Below are 22,833 nucleotides of genomic sequence, written 5' to 3'. Positions count from 1 at the left end.
ATGTACTTTGATTTTTCTCCCCTGAACAGTCTGATGGTTTGTCAGCTAGAGTTAATGAAAGACTCCTGAGGGGTTTCACTGTTATTGAACAGGAAGCTCTGCTTACACCTAAGCTGTGCACATAAACGCTTCCCAGAATGCTCTAATGAAGAGAAATTAAACTGAGGGAGGAAAATACTGGAAAACAGTTTAGTCACAGTGGAAAAAAACACTTTTCTGTTTTTTTCTTATAAACAAACCTTCTGCTGAAAACAGTGTGTCGGTTTCCAAACTACAGCACTGACTCGTGGCTCCTCATTGTTTGTTTAAGTGATCACTGTTCCCAATTATAATGACTTATCTTAAACCCTCAACAGCCAAACAGCGAATCTGAACTCTTGTTGCACTGCGTTGCATCACAACTCAACAGCTTGGAGTTTTGACAGTCCCATGAGTCTGAGGTTCAGTTTTGTTTTTCTTTGCAGCAAAATCGCGTAGTCGGAGCGATGCAGCTGTACTCGGTCGACAGGAAAGTCTCCCAGCCCATCGAGGGCCACGCCGCTGCCTTCGGGGAGTTCAAAGTGGAGGGAAATGCCAAACCTTCCACGTTGTTCTGCTTTGCTGTGCGTTCACAGGCGGGAGGAAAGGTGAAGGTTTATTAACGAGTTTCTTTTACATCTTTCTTGCTGTGCTTATTTTATTTATGCATGATGACTTTCTCTTCAAAGTTGCACATCATTGAAGTTGGTCAGCCCGCTGCAGGAAACCAGCCATTTGCTAAGAAAGCAGTGGATGTGTTTTTCCCTCCAGAGGCCCAGACAGACTTCCCTGTAGCTATGCAGGTAAGAGGGTGGCAGCTTCTGGTTCAACACCTGACAGTTTTAGGTGACTGGTGAATTCTTAAAATCTCTTCTTACTCTTCTGTTGTAGATTGGAAACAAGCATGGTGTGATATATTTGATCACAAAATATGGTTACATTCACCTGTACGACCTGGAATCTGGAGTGTGTATATACATGAACCGAATCAGTGCAGAGACTATCTTTGTTACGGCCCCTCATGAGGCCACCTCAGGGATCATCGGCGTTAATAAGAAGGGACAGGTGAGGAGAAAACTGATAAGTGTTTTAATACAAAGCTTCTGTTACTTAGGGAGTGTCATTTTTACTTATTTTGCTAAAAAAAAATCATCAAAGGGTTTATAACTTTTTCAAGATTTTTGTTTTCTGGCTCTAAAATGTATCTTAAAGGTGACCTGTTATGCTTCTTTGAACAGGTTAGGGATAAGTTTATGGTCATTACATTTTTGGCACAACATCATTGTTAGATAGTGAGATTTTAGTCTGCTCAGTTTGAGCTCCTTTTACAAATAAGCTGTTTTAGGACTCTTGTCACTTTAAATCCAAATGAACCGCTGGTGGCCACGCCCCCCAACTCAATGTTTACACTCACACATGAAAATGGCTGAAAACAAGATGCACAATTTTACAACCATACATCTTTGAAAAGCATTAGCAGAGCCTACTGCACATCAAAACACTTGTCTTTTCCAGCAGCCATTGTACCACACATGCATTAAAACCAATTGACCAAACTTGCTGGAGTTCTTTTGGTTGCTAAGTAATTGGCTGGGCTTCAGTTTGGTTGCTAGGTAACTGGTTGGGATTTACTGGAGTTGCTAGGTGAGGGCCAGTACCCACAGATTTGTAACATTACATTCTGTGGGGTTTTGAAATGGCTCTTTTCCCAGGCACCAAAAAACATAAACCTATTGCCAAAAATTGTCTGAGTGTTTTTTGTGTTATTATTATTATTATTTTTGTTTGTTTTATGCATTGGATTTGACTGTAGAAATCCAAATTGAACTCCAAAAATGTGCAAAATGTGAATTTGGCGTAAATGCACATTGAAAGATGTACCTTTTAATTTTCTTTCGGTTTATAATTTCTTGAGTTTTATTGTCGGACTGTGACTGCCTTTTCTACACTTCACAGGTCTTGTCAGTGTGTGTTGAAGAAGAAAACATCGTCAACTATGCCACAAACGTTCTGCAGAACCCTGATCTTGCCCTGAGGATGGCCGTGAGGTCTAATCTTGTTGGGGCTGAGGAGCTTTTTGGCAGAAAGTTTAATACTCTGTTTGCCCAGGGAAGTTACTCAGAGGCTGCAAAGGTTGCTGCATCTGCACCGAAGGTACGTCAGACTCTGCAGTTAAAGTGTAGCGCTTGCATTTTCTTCTCTTACCAGGTGCACTTCAGTAATAAATAGATTCATCATGTATCTAAAATTAAGGCATTAAAATGACTTGAATTAATAAAAAAAAGTTTACTTCATATACGTTATTCACAGGTCTTAAAGGTATTTATTCTTGTATATTCAATGTATTATTTTTCTTGCTGGACTTTTCTGTCTGGCAGAATGCAGACATTTTCATTACGTTCTGTGACTCTCCTCTAACAACCATTGTTAGCTAGCTAGCTTGTTTTGCATCTCTTGTGGATAAGTGGAAATTTATTACTAGTTCGTACATTTCCTTGGAGATCTTGGTCTTAAATTTCATTCATAATGGCCTTAAAAAGGTCTTAAATCTGAGTACATTTTATGTTAAAGAACACAATATGAATAAATTAGTTCATTTGATTATCAGATTGTCATATCTACAATGATTCAGAGTTTCAAAGAATAAAATGGTTGTTTTCTTGTGAGTTTTACTGAACCACCATGAAATTTGTCTAAAGGATCAATAGAAATTTTCGGTTTTCCCTGCTCCAGTAATTCCTCCATTGTGTGATGTATTCTGACCCTCAGGGTATCCTCCGAACAGCAGAAACCATACGCAAGTTCCAGAGTGTCCCAGCCCAGCCCGGTCAAGCCTCACCTCTGCTCCAGTACTTCGGGATTCTTTTGGACCAGGGCCAGCTCAATAAGTTTGAGTCTCTGGAGCTGTGCAGGCCCGTCCTGCAGCAAGGCCGTAAGCAGCTACTGGAGAAATGGCTGAAGGAGGACAAGGTGGGACAGCTTTGGAGTTCTGGTGAATGTTTTCTGTTATGGGACTGTCATAATTAGTAAATGTGAATATGTGTGCTCTCCAGCTGGAGTGTTCAGAGGAACTGGGCGATCTGGTAAAGGCCTCTGACCCAACGTTAGCTCTTAGTGTTTATCTCAGAGCAAATGTCCCCAACAAAGTTATTCAGTGCTTTGCAGAAACAGGACAGTTCCAGAAGATAGTGCTGTATGCCAAAAAGGTAATCAGATCTCCACTTTACTTTCTCATAATATATTATTATTATCTTTGGTTTTGTCTGTCTTAAATATAAATACTTAAAAAGGTGCGAACAGATTCATATTTATCATCGTTCCTGCCCCTCTGTAGGTGGGATACACCCCAGACTGGGTGTTCTTGTTAAGGAACGTAATGCGAGTCAACCCAGACCAAGGACTGCAGTTTGCCCAAATGCTTGTCCAAGATGAGGAGCCGCTGGCCAACATCAACCAGGTAACATAAGCAGCGGTTCATAATAGTGTGAGTTATTGATTGTTTTTAAAAAAAAGTATTTTCCAGGTTCAGATTACTATGGAAATGGGAAAAAATTAAAGAAAAGTAAAAATGTCTGTCTTGTCAAGCAGTATTTCTTTACGTCATTGTCAAAATGTTGAATTATCCCTCTGTCTACCTTTCCTTCGCTACGTCTTCTCTTTCCCATCCTTCTTCTGTTTCCTTCTTTTTATCCACCCTTTATGTTCTCTTTCTCTCATTTTAGGTTTCTTTCCATGTTTCTCTTCTTTTATCTTTCTAAATTTCTTTTTCTTTTTTTCCTAGTTCCTTTCATGTTTTATTTCTCTTTGTTTCCATCTGGTCTAACTCCGTCTGAAATATCTGCAGTAAATTCACCGTATTTACTCTTTGGACCATCAGCTATGACGATTAAAGTGTAGAAAAATGTGGCATAAAAACTATGTTGCAAAGTTTAAAAGAAAATCACGTCTGATTCAATGGTGCACATTAACTGGAAAGGTGTCTTGGAGGGGAGTCGGTCTGTGTCTGTGTTGTTCCAGATGTTTTAGCAATGCCAGGAATCCACTGAGTCAGTGACTCCCTCCTTCCTTTAAAGCCACATCCTTGCTCTTGCTTTGAATTACAAGTTAAACAGAAAATTGGAGGAGCAGAAACATCTGGCTGGTGTTTAATAACCTGTGACTTTTACATTAGCTGAAATGATGCTTTGCAGCACAATTTAAAGTCTCTAGTATTCCTAACTTTTGTGCATGATGTTTTGTTTTTTCTGTAGATTGTTGATGTTTTCATGGAGGGCAACCTGATTCAGCAGTGCACTTCCTTCCTGTTGGATGCTCTGAAGAACAACCGTCCAGCTGAAGGACACTTACAGACACGTCTGCTTGAGATGAACCTGATACACGCTCCCCAGGTGAGCTGTTTTACCACTTCCTTTTTCCTAACTGGAGGAATTGATGGCTACATCTAGTCGTTGGCCACCATTGATGTTGTATCAAAGAGGAAGAATATCAACTGTGGAGATATTGCATAAACAGTGACATACACTCAGCAGCATATAGTCAGCAGTGGCCACTTCTTCCCAAAAATTGTCTGTGATGCCGGTTAATCAATCAGAGAAGAGAAAAATATTTCACATTAGAAAATAACTGCCATGATTTAAAAAAAAAAATAAAGGATATCCTAATCCACATATTAATCAGCTTAATTTTTGTTGACACAGATTGATTATGTTCTGCTTCATTCTTGTTTTGAATGTATTAATTTGTATATATATATATATATATATATATATATATATATATATATATACCTCCATGTTTGTTTGCTTGTTTTATTGATCGTATTTTTATTGCTATTACTCGTTCCATTATCTGGTTAATTATTCCGTATATTAATACCCCTTCTTGCGTTTTGTCAGTTTGTAATGTTTATTGTATACACACTAATAGGTGAATAAAAAATAAAAAACCCTGACAGAGTAAAACTAGTTAGAGTTGGGTTTCAGTTATAATTGCTGCCTTAACCTTCCCTAAAACACAGTATTTGATAGTTTCTTCCAAACTTATTCACTCCTGACGTAAACGCCACTTTACAACTGCAAACTACCAAATGTTTCTTTAGGATTTGACATAATAAACAAACCAAAAATAACTGCACATAAGGAAAAGCATAAATGGATACTCAATGGTTTTTACCAATAAAAATCGGACTGTTTTGATCTGCATGTGGTGGTGAGTTCAGGGTCATTTTCCTGTTGGAAGAACAATCTCACTTTGAAAGTCATATGTTTTTTTTCCTTTTTACAATTAAACATTTTTTAAGGGAGGGAATTACGTTAAACCAAACTTTTTTAGATTTATATGTTACATGCTACTTCTCAGCCCAATGCTGGTAAGAACGGCTGTAAATGGCATCATGGAGAAACATGTTGGAAAGAGCAGGAGCTTCTTAAAGAGACAGAGGCCCAATTTCAAAGTCAAATTTCTTTTAATTTTCATAAGAACTGAAGGTAACAAAGTTACTTGATTGTGGTTAAAAAATGACAATATGTACTTAGAAAATACATAATAATGCCACTTTAATACCCAGGATCTGAATAAACATAGAGGTTTGCCATCATAATGTGGAAAATATAAAGGGTTAAACAAGAGAGCAATAAAGTAGAGAGTGTTGATCCTGTAATGAACTCATTCATCCACTGCTGTAGATTCTCACTTTGATGCGAAAAGTCGCTCTTAATGTGATGTGTGTGTTGATGTGTGTAATGAACATTTTCAGGTAGCAGATGCGATCCTGGGGAACCAGATGTTCACACACTATGACCGGGCCCACGTCGCTCAGCTGTGTGAGAAGGCAGGGCTGCTGCAGAGGGCACTCGAACACTACACCGACCTGTACGATATCAAACGAGCCGTGGTGCACACACATCTGCTCAACCCTGAGGTACGCCTGAAGCAGTGCAGCCATTCCTGTGAACGCAGCTCCATTGGGACACATTTGGTTTTTACCGTCTTGATGCATAAGAATGCCTTTCATCTCTTTCTCTGCATTTAGATGTCTTTACTTTTTCATTTTTCTACCGTTTAGTGGCTGGTGAACTTTTTCGGCTCCTTGTCAGTCGACGACTCTTTGGAGTGTTTGAGGGCCATGTTGTCGGCTAACATCAGGCAGAACCTGCAGCTGTGTGTGCAGGTAGCATCAAAGTATCATGAGCAGCTGGGAACTCAGGCGCTAGTGGAGCTCTTCGAGTCCTTCAAGAGTTATGAAGGTAGGCATTTTCTCTTAATTCATTTAAAAATGATAAAAACTTATTAAAGGTGACCTATTATGCAAAATTCACATATTTAACTACACTTTGATTTGGGTTTAAACTGCTTCTAAAATCAGCCCAAGCGCTTAAACAAAACACCCAGCTGTCTTATTTTAGCAGTAAGTTAATGTTTTTTGCTGTCTGTTTCAAAAACCTCCAGAATGTAACAAGTCAGAAGGCACTGCCCCGTCACCTAGCAACCCCAGGAAAGCCCAGCCTGTTACCTAGCAACCTGAGCTGAGCTCCAGAACGTTTTGTCAGCTGGTTTTTACTGTTGTATGAACTTCTGCTTTTCAAAGATGCTTGGTTGTGTCATTGTGCATCTGTGTGCGGCCATTTTGCATGCTAGTGTGAAGGTTGGGTTTAGGGGCGTGGCCAGCAGAAGCTTATTTGGATTTAATGTGACAAGAAGCCCTTCTTTCTGACAGCCACTCAAAATAGAGTGAACTAAAATCTTATCTGTTAAATTTACTTAACTTTGGACAAAAATGTAACAAGCATTTTTTTTTGTTTAGCCCAGAGACCTATCTTAATCTGTTCAAGGAAACATAATAGGTCACCTTTAAATGACAAGTATTTTCCTACCTGATTTAAAAATGTTCCTCTTTTCTTTTAAGGTCTGTTTTACTTCCTTGGCTCGATCGTGAATTTCAGCCAGGAACCCGACGTTCACTTCAAATACATCCAGGCTGCTTGTAAGACGGGTCAGATCAAAGAAGTGGAGAGAATATGTAGAGAGAGCAACTGCTACGACCCAGAGAGGGTTAAAAACTTCCTCAAGGTAAAACCGCTTCTTCATTAAGTGTAATTTCTTCTACGGAGATAAGATAATGGAATATTATTCTGATTTTGCTGCTGTTCCCAGGAGGCGAAGTTAACAGACCAGCTTCCCCTCATCATTGTGTGCGATCGCTTTGACTTTGTCCATGATCTGGTGCTCTACCTGTACCGCAACAATCTGCAGAAATACATAGAAATCTATGTTCAGAAAGTAAGATCAATTCCAAAGCTGGGACTTCTTCCACCACGACTTCCTAACTAATCATTTTCTGTAAATGTTGCTTGTTTATTTTGAATTTGCTTGTGGTTTTCTCAGGTGAACCCCAGTCGGTTGCCCGTGGTGATCGGTGGTTTGTTGGATGTGGACTGTTCAGAGGACGTCATCAAGAACCTGATCATGGTGGTCAGAGGACAGTTTTCCACCGATGAGCTGGTGGACGAGGTGGAAAAGAGGAACAGGTGATCCCAGATTATGTTTGATCCGTGAGTTATTGTCGTTACAAAATCCAGTTTTCTTTCTTTGTTCCATCCTTTCTTTTCACAGTTTCTTCCTGGCTTCTTACAATGGTCATTCTTACACAATGACCATTGTTTTTTCCCCACTCTTTCCTGATTTGATTTAAACCCTTTTCCTTCATTCTTGCTTTCCAGAGATTTTCTGAAGATAGATAGATAGATCTTTATTGTCATTGTCACAAGAACAACGAAATTCAAAAAGTGCCATCAGTCAGTGCATATGGTTAAAAATAATTGTCTCACAATTTACACACAATGTAAGAAATACAAAATAAATAACTGATAAAAAAACTAATAAATAAGAACAGCCACATTCTCACACACATTCATGATGATTAATGGTTGTTTTGATTGCATTTAGTTTTGTTATTGCTGTTCGGTAAAAACTGTCTCTGAGACGGTTGGTTTCTTCTTTTCTTCCTTCCTTCTTTCCGTAATTTTTGTTCATTCATTTCTTCCTCCCTTCAATTGTTCCTTCCTTCTTTCTTTCCATAATTTGTTCATGCCTTTTTTTCCCATTCCTTCCTTCATTTGTTCATTCATTCATTTCTTCTTTCCATAATTTGTTACATTGTTTGTTCCTTCGTTGCTACCTTCCTTCTTTTCATGTATATGAAATGTATTTTTTTTTTAAATGCCTTTTTTTGTCAAGTTTTTAAATTTTTCTGTTACAGTAAGAGAAGATATTTTAAATAAGTCAGTTTTTTTTTTTTGCTGCCTTTTCAGGTTGAAGCTTCTGTTGCCATGGCTGGAGTCGCGTATTCTCGAGGGATGTGAGGAACCGGCTACCCACAATGCACTGGCCAAGATCTACATCGACAGCAACAACACGCCGGAGCGCTTCCTGAAGGAGAACCCGTTCTACGACAGCGCCGTGGTCGGCCGCTACTGCGAGAAGAGAGACCCTCACCTGGCCTGCGTGGCGTATGAGAGAGGGCAGTGCGACCTGGACCTCATCAAAGTGTGTAGATCTGATCACACGGACTGTAGAAGATTTTTAATGCACAGACATGTTTAACTACCTGCTACATTTGTTGTTTTTTTTCTCTCTCAGGTTTGCAATGAAAATTCATTATTTAAGAGTGAAGCTCGGTATCTTGTGCGACGAAAAGATCCGGAGCTCTGGGCCAAAGTGTTGGAGGAAGACAACCCGTTCAGAAGACAACTCATCGATCAGGTTGGTTTCATTCCACTTCAATCCAGCCGGGACCAGAAATTTCTTCATTTCTTTAAATTAATATTTTTATACTATTTCCACTCTCAGGTGGTGCAGACAGCTCTGTCGGAGACCCAGGACCCAGAGGAGGTGTCGGTCACAGTCAAGGCCTTTATGACGGCAGACCTACCAAACGAGCTGATAGAGTTGCTGGAGAAGATTGTTCTTGATAACTCTGTCTTCAGCGAACACAGGTACTTTAGGCACATCTTTGTATATCCACAGTGCAGGTCCTATCTTTTAAACTTTTAAATTTTTTTTCTCCAGAAACCTCCAGAATCTGCTGATTTTAACGGCTATCAAGGCCGACCGCACTCGTGTGATGGAGTACATCAACAGGCTAGATAACTACGACGCTCCTGACATCGCTAACATCGCCATTAGCAATGAGCTCTTCGAAGAGGCGTTTGCCATTTTCAAGAAGTTTGATGTCAACACCTCAGCCATTCAGGTAAAAACAAGATTATAGATTGATATTCATGATTGCAGAAGGAGTAATGGTTTATTTGGAGCTGCGAATTTGTAGTAAACCAAAAGTTCATTTGATGTTGATCAGGTTTCCCAGGTTTGAGGCAGATCTCTGAGTTTTTCAAAGATTTGACTTAATTTCTAGTAAATAACAGTCACAAGAAGACAGAGGAATCACTTTTAATTCTTCTAGATTTTATGCCGTAAGTAGGACTTTATTCAGAGCAGAAGTTAAAAAAACCCATTACAGCACCACGGTTAACCTCTCTGTAGGATCTTATATCAGCCATTAGTGTGCCTATGCACTGCCTGTGTTTATCCTTTCCTAAACTCTAATATTAACAAGATAGAAACATAGCACTTTGCTGTTTTCCTTTCAGCCTTCCTGTTATCTATGTTAAGCTTCGCTCTCTCTGCGTTCTCTCAGATGTGTCTTCACATATTTTAGAAAATAGAATTGTCCTTATAAATGTCTTCATACGTCTCTGTTCTTCAATTGGCTTAATATTTAAGCCAGCTCACTAATACTGAGAGTAACTAGTATTAAGCCTTCTTCTTGTATTAACTTCCTCTCTGAAGAGTGTTGTTGTTATTTGTAAGTTCAATTCTCTTCAGTAGCCAATCTTTTGATGCATTTCTACTGCTAAGTTTTCTCCCATTTCTTGTCTTATTTAATTGTTGTAGGTTTTGATTGAGCACATAGGGAACTTGGACCGAGCCTATGAGTTTGCAGAGCGCTGTAACGAGCCTGCAGTGTGGAGTCAGTTAGCCAGAGCTCAGCTGCACAGGGACCTGGTCAAGGAGGCCATCGACTCCTACATCAAAGCCGTGGATCCATCAGCGTATATGGAGGTGGTCAATGCAGCCAGCAAGAACAGTAAGCATCTATCTTATAAGATATCTTGGCTGCATCGGTGTGTGTTTCTTGTGAGTTTCTTGGTGTGTGTCTTTGCTGCAGATAACTGGGAGGATTTGGTGAAGTTCCTGCAGATGGCTCGTAAGAAAGCCAGAGAGTCGTATGTAGAGACGGAGCTGATTTTTGCTCTGGCTAAAACGAACCGCCTGGCTGAGCTGGAAGAATTTGTCAGTGGGCCCAATAATGCTCACATTCAGCAGGTAAGAACAGCGTAATAATTTAACATATAAAGGCTTTAGATCGTTTTTAAACCTTAAATATTTTGGGTTAACTTGAAATAAGTGCCTAGATTTCAGAATGGTTATTAAGGACTGCTGTAAAGGTCACCTGTAATGCTTTCTTGAACGAGTTAGGATAGATTTATGGGCAACGCATAACATTTGCTTGGTACAAACTCATTCTAAGAGAATGAGTTTATCTAAGATTTTATAATTTATAAAATACATTTATAGTTTGGTTAGTTCTGTCTGTCAGAGTTCCTTTCAGAATTACCTGTTTTTAGGCTTCTTGTCACTTTAAATCCCACTAAGCTGCTGCTGGTCAAACTCCTTAACTCAAAGCTTACACCTACACATGAAAATGACTTCAGACAGATGCACATTTATACAACCATTCATCTTTGAAAAGCAGAAGTAGAGCCTGGTGCGTAGCCATCAAGAATGTAGCAAGTAGTTAGAACATTTGTCTTTTCCAGCAGCCATTATACAGCGCATAGATCGGTAACGGGTTGGGGTTCCTAGGTGACGGGCTGGGCTTGCAGATCTGTGACGTTACGTTGAGATAGTTTTTGAAACGGCTCAGTTTTCAGACACCAAAAACCATTAACCTATCGCCAAAAATTGGCTGGATATACGAAAATATACAAAATGTGAATTTTGTGTAACAGGTCCCCTTTAACAGGGTGACTTTTTCCACCAAAATGTGAATAATTCTGTTGTAAATCTGATAATTCATTTTCAGGTGGGAGACAGATGTTACGAGGAGGGAATGTACGAAGCGGCCAAACTTTTGTTCAACAATGTGTCCAACTTTGCCCGACTTGCGTCTACATTAGTCCACCTTGGGGAGTACCAGGCGGCCGTGGACAGCGCCAGGAAAGCAAACAGCACTCGGACGTGGAAGGAGGTAAAAGACGCACAAATCTCTCCGTTCATCTGATCATTATTGAAAAATTATTGTTTTTTAATTATAACTAATTTACTGAAACAGTTAAACAGTCAAATTTAGTCATTTGTCTGTGGCCTAACAGTTATGTAGAAATATTTTAATTTAATTAAAGGTTAGGTGTCAATTTATTAATCCCTGGGAAATTATGCGTTACAACTGTTATTTGTAAATCCTATTAAATTTTCAATAAAGTCTGGCATATTTTTACTTTTACCATTTTATCGATTAAGGCTCTTAAAGGGATTTTCTTTTTGTAAAACATGAAATGAAGAAATATAAAAATGGAAAAATGAAACGGTATTGTGGGATTGAAAAAAATAACACCTTTAAAGCCAAAATATATCTATGTATATGTTTATAACATACATTTATAAATGAATACTTCTGCTTTGGCTTTATAAACCATGATGCAGCAGATGTCTTTGATTTTACACTTCTTTATCTCTTAAATTCAAATTCAGGTTTAAAGTTTTGCTAAATATTCTGGAACCGAGCATGCTTCAGGTCTTCATATTAAACTTCAACTAAAGATGAAATAAAGTGTCGAGTTCTGTTCTGAAAGTATACGTACACGGGTATTTATATGTTTATATGTTAAATGCAAAATAACCTTTCAAATAGATAAAATAGATAACTTTACTGGTAATACAAAAATCCCAATAGAAGTTCGTTGGTAATTCTGTTATTTTGTTGTGCAGACAAATAAGTTTTCCTTCAATTTGCTGCCTGTTCTGATTATGTTCTGTCTCCTTTGTTAGTGGAATTATGGAGAGCTCTACAGATACAAAATGTGTTTTCGTCCTTTATAAAACCTTGGCATTTACTTTCCTTTCTCTCACCTCGACAGGTTTGCTTTGCGTGCGTCGACGGCGAGGAGTTCCGGTTGGCGCAGATCTGCGGCCTTCACATTGTGATCCACGCCGACGAGCTGGAGGACCTGATCAGCTACTATCAGGACCGCGGGTACTATGAGGAGCTCATCGCTCTGCTGGAGGCGGCGCTGGGCCTGGAGCGCGCCCACATGGGGATGTTCACAGAGCTCGCCATCCTCTACTCCAAGTTCAAACCTCAGAAAATGAGGGAACATCTGGAGCTCTTCTGGTCACGAGTCAACATCCCAAAGGTCGGTTTTCTCCCTATCTTGGTCTGTGAGGAAATATCAGATTCATGAATGTTACCTTTCTGCAAAACGGATTTTAATTAACACCATCTGAATAGTTGGTGTTCCTTGGTCTCCTTTTTGTGGTTTACTAAATTTGTTCTGATATATTTCATCATCTTTATATTTTAATCAAAACCTTTTTTAAAGATTATTATGACATAGGATTGTTTATAAATATTAACATTTGTAAACAACTGCCAAAAAGCTGTTATTCCAGTTGTTCTTGCGAGTACTTGATGCTAATTTGGCTTCTAGATAGTGAACTTTAAACATCATAAATGCCCTTTGTCTTTGGTTTCAGGTTCTTCGTGCAGCTGAGCAATCTCATTTATGGGCAGAGCTGGTTTTCCTTTACGATAAATACGAGGAGTACGACAACGCCGTCATCACTATGATGAACCATGCAACAGATGCATGGAAAGAAGGCATGTTCAAAGACATAATTGCCAAGGTAAACACGTCCTTTTAACTCAACTATTTATTTCTACAATTTTTACAACCAGGCTTCCACTGCTGCTACATTTCTAGCAAGACATGTATACATATTTAAATTGTCTACAGACATAGATAACATTACATACAGTGATTTTCAAATAATATTGTACTAAGAGGATAATAATTACATGTTTCAGGAGCAAAAAAATCTTGACTTTTTATTGGAAACCTATATAAAAATGAAAAATTGCAAAATCTTTTTAACTTGCTGATGTGTCCTCATACGATACTAAAACAAAGATGCCAACATATTTGTCAAACCTTTGTTGAATCTACGGTTTTAAAGGCTTTATAAAGGCAGACAGTTCCAGGAATGTGCCTGATTTTAATGTGAAAGTCTGAAATCTCTTTTATTTGCTTCTGTCTCGGACTTTGTCATGTTACTCTTTACGTCTGAAATACAAAATAGTTTTAGTCAACATGCTGTTAGCCTGTTGATCTACATTAGCATTAGCTAATGCTAACATACTAACATAAGCATTTAAAATGTTTTGTGATTATATTTAACTTTGAGCTCTTCCATCATAGTGGATTAGATCTTCTACTTTATTGAAACTTTTCTAGTTTTGTTTTTATTTTCTCCGGTTTTTACCCCAAACTCTTTTGACTTGAGCTTTTTTTTTTTTTTTTTTTTTTGCAGTTTCAGCTTCTGCTGTTGTAAATTTTACATTTATGTTATATTTCTTTATTTGCAGTTCCAAGTTATCTAACATTTGTTCCTTATTCCTTTCAGGTCGCCAACGTGGAGTTATACTACAAATCTCTTTCTTTCTACCTGGAATTCAAACCTCTGCTCATTAATGACCTGCTGTCTATTTTGTCTCCCCGGTTGGATCATAACAGAGCCGTCAGCTTTTTCTCTAAGGTAAACTCATGTGAAGAAGGAAATCTTTACGCTGCGTGATCCCTTCCTTCATCTCTGTCCTCTTTGTTGTTATGATGCTTTTTGCTTTTGCTTGACCAGATGAATCAGCTAAAGTTGGTCAAGCCCTACTTGAGATCGGTCCAGAATCACAACAATAAGGCCGTCAATGAAGCGCTCAACAACTTGCTAACGGAGGAGGAAGACTACCAGGTTGGATCTGCTGCCAGCTCGCTATTATTTAAATGTTAATAGTTTATTTACATAAAAGCTGAATCAGTGTCTTTCACAGTTGAAAAGTTATTATGTCATTTGATTATTGAAATTTCTAAATTTGATTTGTATGATTCACGTTTCCACTGCCTAGTTAAACTATGTTAAGATATATTGTAGTTCTTTACTCTGGGTTTTGTTCTGGTTGCTTTTCTCTGTAATGTGAATTAAATTTGATTTGTCTGCAGAGCCTCAGAGCCTCCATCGATGCTTACGATAACTTTGACACCATCGACTTGGCTCAGAGGTTAGAGAAGCACGAACTGATCGAGTTCAGGCGTATCGCTGCTTATCTGTACAAAAGAAACAACCGCTGGAGGCAGAGTGTGGAGCTTTGTAAGAAGGACAAGCTGTACAAGGTAAACAAAACCAAAACATTTATGTCTGCCAGGTATGAATTGGAGATGGATTGTCATCTACAATAACTGATACTACAATAACAGTATCTGTGTTTTTGAACAAAGAAAACTGATATTACATGGATTGTCTGAATCACTTTTTCTCTATGAAATGTTTTCCCACCGTTGATTCCATGAAATAACTCTGGTGAAAAGCCAAAAATATTGTCTGGGGTTTTTCAACTGTTTTAGATTAATTTAGATGTGCTGAATCCAAAAATCCTTGGTTTTGCTCAATCAGGTCAGCTTTGTGAACTATGGATGCAGCATGAGCATCAACATGCATGACTTGTTCTCACGTTTGGATCGGTTTCCTGAGAAGCTAATGAGTGATGAGCAGGAGGAGAGAGACTCCATCAGGACAGAAAAGAGAAGGAGAATTTATCACAATGAAGACGTAATGTTCATTTTACATGTTCTTACCTTTATCGGTGTTTATTATTCAATATACAGAAATCCAAGTTCGTCACATCTAAGTAATACACTCTGTTAGAAAACTTTTTTTTCTCCTGAAACTGTTTTTGGATGAGCAATATTAATGGAAATGAACTGGTAATGTCACAAAAATGTAATCAGTTCAGTCAGAAGATCAGATTTCTCTAAATCAACGTAGAATAAAAACATGACCTGATTGAGAAAAATGGATGTCATTTTTGCATTCAATGGTGCAAAATAGTCCTAATTTATTAGAAAATCATAGACAACTTATAAAAAATATTTTTTATAACTCAGTGTTATCAATAAATGTTGTTTTTACATTTCAAAATATGATTGAATGATCTTGTTGTGCATCATTTATGAGTCTAGGTGCAAAAACACTTTTAGCTTGGCAGTATGGTGGCTAACGCCGGCTTCACAGTTTTTGCTGTTTGACTGTAATTCAGCAAGTTCCCCCAAGATCCATTATATTTACAGTTTGTTTGTTTTTTTGGCATTAAAAGGTCTTAAAGTCTTAAATTCAACTCCTGAAACCAGCAGATTTCCTGTTTATGTAGCTGTTGTAGTGAGTAATGAGGTGACTGTGACCACATGCAGTGACTTCAGCTTCCAGCAGATGGCGATACTGGCTTATTTCTTTAAGCTTCAGACTTGTGTGAAAGCCTCTCTCCAGTGTGAAGTAACTGAAATCCTCTTGGTGTTTCCCAGGATGCCATGCTCTTCGCCGCAGAGTCAAAGGATGCCGAGCTGGCAGAGACTCTACTGCAGTGGTTCCTGGAGGAAGACAGGAAGGAGTGCTTTGCTGCCTGCCTGTTCGCCTCCTACGACCTCCTCCACCCTGATGTGGTGCTGGAACTGGCCTGGAGGCACAACATAATGGACTTTGCCATGCCCTACTTCATTCAAGTCATGAGAGAGTACCTCACTAAGGTCAGAGCTGAGCAGAGATTAAAAATTTATTATCTTTGCTTACAATAAAATAGATGTTTATGTATTTTTAGATTATTTCAGCACAGTATTGCTGCACATCAAAAGTAGTTTAGATCTTAAAGGTTTATGTAAATGCTTGCCTTGACAAGTCAGATTTTAAAAAAGCTACACTGAGACAAAGAAAGCAGAACAAATTGTTATCATTTTTTGCTTGTAGACATGTTCAGTCATCTGTCTGGGTTCTTTTCCAGGTTGATGAATTTGCAGCAAAGGTGATGGTCTCTGGCCCCCTTTTTCTTTTTCTTAAACAAGGAATGTGTTTTGTTTGTTTTTATGTTGTAACACTTGTAGGAACGTAGCATGGACTGTAGACTAAGCACGACCTAACAAGCCCGGTCCTGGACTGCTGTGGTTTCAGTGTGCAGGCTTTTGTTCCACTTCATCATCCACACATTTTAATTTTACCAGCTGGAAAACAACAGACTTTAGCTTGCTTTGAGTAATAAAACAAGTATGAAAGGAAATAAAGCAACAAACTGAATGTCAATACAGATTAAACTAAAACATATTTTATTATTTTGATATTTATGCATAAACTTTTGTCAAATTGCTGAATGAATATTAGCTTAGTGAGCAAAATATTAGACCTTTGTGACTGTTTTCCTCTTTACACAATTAACCGTGTTGGCTGGTTAGTTACTCTTTCTATCTGCTCAGGTAACCAGTCTGTGAACACGCTGCTTGTAGCTTCCCAGCTGTACTTTTTAACCACTCTTTAAGTTATAATTCAACTTCTGTTGGAGTCCAAGGTGAAGGAACCGTCAATCAACCACCTGGTTGTCACTGTGCAGCAACAGGTGGGGGAGAGGGGTGCTTTAATTTTTCGAAACTTTTTTTATATCTTGATTCAAGAAACTCGCCCAAGCCTGCTACCAAATTGCAACTCATGATGGTGCCCGGAGCTAAAGCCTGTTCAGAATATATTTTTCTTCATGACCACACATTATTCTGTCCTGGCCTAACAAAAACCCTCCCACCCTCTAACTCTGAATGTCATGGGGCTGCATCTAGTGCTAAGTGGAGTTTTTTGAAACGCTTACTTGATCGAGTACAAAAAAACAGAGCAGTTCTTCCACCAAAGCCTCGTACACACATAGCTGGGTATTTTAAAAACAAATATCTCCGGCATATTGTTTTGAAAAATATTTGTGTACACACAGGATCGGTTTCAGAGACGTTTTCATCCACATGAACCTGCACAAATCCACCTCTGTGTTGCTTTAAACATGCCAAACCCATAGGGGGCAGTGTAGAGCTAAGATAAAACCTATGTCAGCCAATCAGATTGCTTCAAAACAACAAAGACTTCCTATAGAGAATTAAACATGGCTGAAATGCATTTAATAAACCGTATTAGAATATGAAGTTAATAAAACAGAAGACGGTGTCAATCAGGAATTATATCAAAGTAAGTATGTGGACATATTGGTGCATTATTTGTCGCAGACTAAAGTGTGGGACCCTACATCTTTGTTTTCTCATGTGGATACAGAAATACAGCCTTTTTAAAAATTCCTTATTTGTCAGAGTTTTTTTTTGTGATTTTAATTGTGAGTTAAATGGAATAAGGCATAAAAAATTTATTTATTTTCCCAGATAACCGGCTATGTGTGGACTAGGCCTAAATGTTAGTTTTCTGAACTGATGTTGATCTCAAATCATCCTTCCTTCCTCTGATCTTCACATGGTTTTTCTTACGTTTCATGATCAACTGTAAGATTACAGAACGGTTGGCTGAAGTCATCCCATCAATATTCTCCACCTGATCCACCTCCGGATGTATTTACAAATCCGTAACCTAATAAATATATTTTGTAACCTAATATACCAAATATAAAACCTAGTCCACGGTTGGGGAACGACTGTGACGTCGTGATGCGACACAAAGTGAAGACGGCTGCTTAATATTCCAAACTCTCTGATCTGAGACCTTAAACGTCAGTGGGGGGTTCATGTTTGCATGTTTATTGCAGAGTTATGATGCAAAGGGGATTTTAGAAAAAAAGCACCACTCAAAAGCTTATTAGATGCAGCCCCATGTTTCTACCTGCAGGGAGAGATTTGTAGTTTTTAACCACAGGCTGCAAACAAATGAAGAGTGAGCCTCCTTTCTTCTGCTAAAAAGGAGAAGTCCTTTTTTATCCCCAGAAAACGTTAATTTAAAAATAAAGGGTTTGCACTTTCACTATGAATTGTTCAATTCTTTTTTTAAAACACTTTCTTTCTTTAGTTCTTGTAAAATCCTTTCTGATTGCAGTGCACCACTGTTTCATATCCAGCTGTACCTACCGTGCAATTAGCACAATTTCTCCAAATAACTGAGCAGCTCAGGTTATAAAAACTGGATTCCTGCCTGATAAATGTGAGCTTCTGATTTGTAGCCTCAGTTTTAGTTGATTTCAGAGGAGTGTTTGCTCACAGCTATGAATGAGATGCATGTTAAAGCTCTGCATTTTATGATACTGAGCTAGCTGGAAATATGCCACCTGCATTTAGGCATGTATATAGGCTCCCAATATAGAATCTAATATTTCTTTAACTGTGATGTATGTTATAATCCTGCCTATAAAGGGCCAGTTCACACATATTTCGGTTTTTAGCGATAAAATTAAAGCCACATATCTGAATCTTTTTTTATTATAAACGACTTTATTGTTCTTTATAAACACCTTGCATTTCACTGATCAGTTTTTCTAGAAGTACATCCTGAATATGACAACAAATGTGTATTGTTTACATTCAACTTTGGTGAGCTGACCCTTTATTCTATCCTGTAACATTTACACTGGAAGATGTTTTAGAGTCCTGCATGTCATCTTCTCCTCGGTAATCGTAGCTACACTGTGTTTGTAGCATAATCTTTAAAAAGAGGTTGTGCCAACTCGCAATTGAAACTTCATTTTTAATAATTTATCCAGTGGAGATGAAGGAAAATGAGGGTAATTGTTCTGCAGCTGAAGTTTTACAGTTTAAGTTCTCTGAGAGAGAAAAGAAGACATTTGAATGAAGTCTGTACATTTCTGTGGTCATAACACTGTAGGTGCTCTGCAAATATCAGTATTTTAAACAACTATTTATTTTGTTGCAAGATAATCCAGCACAGTAAAACATTTAAACTACATACGTACATAACTTTGAATAGAAAGATTTCTGCAGGATACCTTCAGGTTATGATCTCAGACTGTTAGGACGATGTGGAGGATTTTTTATTTTTTTTAATCTCTGCTCTCTGCTGCCCCCAGGTGGACAAACTGGAGGAGGCAGAAAGCCAGAGGAAAACTGAGGACGACGGGAAAGAGCCTCAGCCGATGGTGTTTGGTAAGTTTAAAGTGAATCGACGGTGACTTTAAACTTCAACTCAATGTATACCGATAAAAGAGTCAAAGAGAAATGCTACAATTTTGCTTCAGGTAAAACTAGAATTTTGTATTAATTCATTGAAGTAATTGAAGAAGAAATAAACAACAACAATTGGTTGTTTTATAAGTGTTTTTAAAACAAAACTAGAATTAAAAATGCCTTATACAACCTTTTAAAATTTTTTATTTTTTTTTTTACATATTTGCTAAAACTGTCATTATGTTGTGACATTATAGTAGGAGACAGATAATCTGTTAAAAAAGTCTCCACCTCCTCACAGTAGTATCTGCAGGAATACACCACTCAGTCACTCACAACTTGGAGGAGACCATAGCGCTGTCAATCATGCCTGTGTACTTTTACTGACATACATTTTTTATGTGAAACTGTAACAGGATAAACAAATGAATACTGTAAGATAGTGGGTCTAGGGTCTTCAAAGTGACCAAAACAAACTGCATAAATCACCAGGTTCCAGCGTTTTCTGAAGAATTTTATTTTATTTTCCTTCTCTGACATCCATCTGCTCTTTCTTGAGCTTCCACATACACTGTTTTTTTTTAAGCCAAACGGCAACACAGCTGCACATAAGTGGGCCAAGCCACAATCAAACAGGTAAAAATGAAACAAAGACAAAGTCTAAACAGAAACAAGAATAATATTAATCTAATTTACAAACTCAACATAATAAAATAATGTACAAAATAAACCCTGCCAAACAAGATAACTCAAAAGTTACTTTAAAGAAAAACAAACAAAGCAATACTAGAAAACCCTCTAATTGGTAGATCCCAGCAAGGTAATCAGTGACATCATTCAGCCATTCAACAGGAGACACTGGGCCGGCCGCTCCTATACTCCTGACCTGCTGCAAATCTACAAGGGAGAATGGTAAGTAAAAAGGAACACAAATACCATGAATATACTTTGAAACAAAATAAACAAGTTCAACCAATAATCCAGAAGTGGTAGCTTTAAACTAAACATATAAATAGATGGAAAATGCAACACAATATCAACACAAACAAACCCGGGATAGTAAATGACGCAAGGTTGCACTAATGTTTAAATTTAAGCATTATGATCCATTACAAAAATAAATGTATCAAAAATAATAATAAGGGACAAATGGTGAACATACACTGAACCACTTTGTCACAAATACATATAGGTATCAATCCTGTAATAACAATGTTAAAATCCCTGCATACACCATTTTTATCCTCATACTAGTGGTCTTTGCTACAGTCTGAGTTTACTACAAAAGTACACAATTTCACCACAAATGAAGGTGTAAACTATTCTCATATGTGATTAATTCAACTTATAATACTCTAAGATGTTGCTTTAGCAGGCAAGACAACGACATGAGCAGGACTGAGGAGCTGCCAGGTGGCTGCAACTGTTTTTCTACTTCTTCTCCTGCTTTTTTGATAACTAACCGAGAATGACCACGAGATGGCATCATGTAGTAAAATAAGATAACATCAGCGAAACAGTGAACATAACAATGCTGCTCAAACCCTTGATGTCTTCTACGCCAAAGCTAGTTCCTGATAACAAAGCCACCAATGACGGTGATAAATGGGTTTCCCTTGAATCCTAAGTTTTTTTTCTGAGCTATTAGGACATTAAGCAGTGTGGACATGAGTGTGATTGACAATGCTAAGACCCTCCTCCTGGCTCTGATTGGTTGTTTCTCAAGAGAAGTGGCGGCTTTCTGTAGGTTGCAAAAGTACCTTCAGGGAAGAGATGGAGGAGCTTGATTTATAAAAAATATATAGCAAATTGCAGCTTTTGTTTTGTTGAAGACTGAATTTTGAAAGCCAGCTTTCTGTACAAGTTTTTCTTGTCCCTCAGTAACCGCAGTTCTTTCTTTGTCACCAGGCCAGCAGCTGATGTTGACTGCAGCTGCTTCTCCTGTGGCGGCTCAGCCAGCGTACCCTGCTTACGGCTACCCCGCCGCCGCCGCTCCTCCCGCTGCCGCAGGTTACCCCGCCCAGCCAGCCTACGGCTTCAACATGTAAACGGCCCCGACTCCTCATCTTATTCCATCTGTCTCTCCTGGTTTCCCTTCACCTGAAAAACTCGCGCACACTTGAACTGAACCGCACTGCTCCGAGCTCCAGCTGATTCGGCGGAGGCTGAAGAGTGAAGAGTCTCCGCCCGCGTCCACTGAAACTGCAGTCTCAAGTTTCTTCACGCCCCGTTTAGATGACATTGTGAGGAATCCGGTGACCTCCCGGCCATTTTTTTCCCCACTTGCATCACAAATCTAAACAGCATGAAGTCGCTTCTCAGCAGCCAGAGGAGCACCAAACCACTTCGTCCTCTTGCTGTTCCATGTAGACGTTATTAACCGTAGAGCAGCTTTTGGTTCTTTGTTATTTCGCACTGAGTAAAAAGAGACTTTTCTGAGAAGCAGCAGAAGGTGGGAGGCATGAGTTCGCTTCTCTACCTTCCTTTTGAAAGCACTGTTGCGGCCTTATTTAATCTAAGGAGGCGGCTTGTTTGTCTCACATCTGAATTCACATCTGTGTCATGCTCTGTTCTGAATGACAGTCGCTGTGCAATCGTTCTGTGTCCTTTCACAGCAGGTGCAAGTATTTGCAGTATACAGACTATTGACCACTTGTGAATAAGAATTACAGTCTGTGAATGTGTGTGTGCGTGTGTGTGTGTGGAGCCTTTGAAGCTTTTGTGGACACAATGAAACTTTCACCCAGCGTAGATCTGATCTCGTCGGTTGATTTTTCAAAGCTCCGAAAGTGGAAGTCTGGAGCGTCGGGATGGGTGTGACAAAAACCATGAAAGAAAGAAAGTAAAATCATAAATATGTGCATGTGCTGCCAAATAATAATACTGCAACCAGGAGCACAACTGTCATGTTACACTCAAGTATATCAAGTATTACATATTTTGTGTCAAAAACAAAGATGTATAATAAAACCTTCCCACCAAATAATAAAAACAAAAAACAAAAAAAGATGTGGTGAAGCTTCGAGTCTCAAGGAGGTGCCAGTTAGCTTAAAAAAAAACCAAAAAAAAAACCAACAAAACTGTATAAATGTAATGAAATTCCTTACAGATCAGAAGTAAAATAGTATGAAGCACCATATGTATTGTCTATAATGTGTTGTAGTCCTAAAAAAAGTATAAAGATTTTTTTTGTAAGAAAAAGACAGATGGTGGAAAAAAACAGCTTAATAAATGGCAAAGTCTTGAGAGAAGTTTGCTCAAAGTGGTTTTCATTTTTTAAATTTTTTCTCAGCTCATTTATAGATATAGCAACATCATATTCTGTATGCTATTTATACTTTTGCATGAATTACTGCATCCATGCAGCAGGACATGGAGGTGAAAACCGTCGTTAGTTCATCTGTATTGTTGTCTGGTGTTTCTCTCAGCTTCCTGTTTCAATAATCAGGTGAGTTTAATGGGCAATCAAACACGGTAACATCAGGATCGCTGTAACACCGGCTGTTGG

The 22,833-nt window shown here is 38.5% G+C and overlaps 1 protein-coding gene across 5 annotated transcripts in view; it reads left to right on the top strand.

The window, feature by feature from the left end:
* The window catches only part of cltcl1 (clathrin, heavy chain-like 1), a 36,758-nt gene extending 14,182 nt beyond the window's left edge, over positions 1-22,576 (top strand). For 2 of the 5 annotated variants that reach the window (XM_044108262.1, XM_044108272.1), the window contains 29 exons: positions 465-626; positions 708-821; positions 910-1,083; positions 1,975-2,172; positions 2,788-2,988; positions 3,072-3,224; positions 3,353-3,475; positions 4,269-4,406; positions 5,774-5,938; positions 6,083-6,263; positions 6,923-7,086; positions 7,171-7,296; positions 7,402-7,544; positions 8,328-8,562; positions 8,656-8,778; positions 8,866-9,011; positions 9,085-9,268; positions 9,970-10,162; positions 10,244-10,401; positions 11,162-11,326; positions 12,216-12,491; positions 12,832-12,981; positions 13,759-13,890; positions 13,990-14,100; positions 14,349-14,519; positions 15,705-15,926; positions 16,178-16,204; positions 19,229-19,304; positions 21,234-22,576. In XM_044108262.1, the coding sequence (XP_043964197.1) occupies positions 465-626; positions 708-821; positions 910-1,083; positions 1,975-2,172; positions 2,788-2,988; positions 3,072-3,224; positions 3,353-3,475; positions 4,269-4,406; positions 5,774-5,938; positions 6,083-6,263; positions 6,923-7,086; positions 7,171-7,296; positions 7,402-7,544; positions 8,328-8,562; positions 8,656-8,778; positions 8,866-9,011; positions 9,085-9,268; positions 9,970-10,162; positions 10,244-10,401; positions 11,162-11,326; positions 12,216-12,491; positions 12,832-12,981; positions 13,759-13,890; positions 13,990-14,100; positions 14,349-14,519; positions 15,705-15,926; positions 16,178-16,204; positions 19,229-19,304; positions 21,234-21,373 (4,551 nt within the window). In that variant the 3' untranslated portion in view covers positions 21,374-22,576. The remainder of the gene's footprint in view (positions 1-464; positions 627-707; positions 822-909; positions 1,084-1,974; positions 2,173-2,787; positions 2,989-3,071; positions 3,225-3,352; positions 3,476-4,268; positions 4,407-5,773; positions 5,939-6,082; positions 6,264-6,922; positions 7,087-7,170; positions 7,297-7,401; positions 7,545-8,327; positions 8,563-8,655; positions 8,779-8,865; positions 9,012-9,084; positions 9,269-9,969; positions 10,163-10,243; positions 10,402-11,161; positions 11,327-12,215; positions 12,492-12,831; positions 12,982-13,758; positions 13,891-13,989; positions 14,101-14,348; positions 14,520-15,704; positions 15,927-16,177; positions 16,205-19,228; positions 19,305-21,233) is intronic. The other 3 variants (XM_044108291.1, XM_044108298.1, XM_044108281.1) reach the window with 2 other exon arrangements.
* Positions 22,577-22,833: the final 257 nt, after the last annotated feature.

Source organism: Gambusia affinis, linkage group LG03, assembly GCF_019740435.1.
Source record: "Gambusia affinis linkage group LG03, SWU_Gaff_1.0, whole genome shotgun sequence".
Taxonomy (NCBI): Eukaryota; Metazoa; Chordata; class Actinopteri; order Cyprinodontiformes; family Poeciliidae; genus Gambusia; species Gambusia affinis.
Note: the sequence above shows the minus strand (reverse complement) of the source record. Positions and strands in the feature narration are given on the sequence as shown.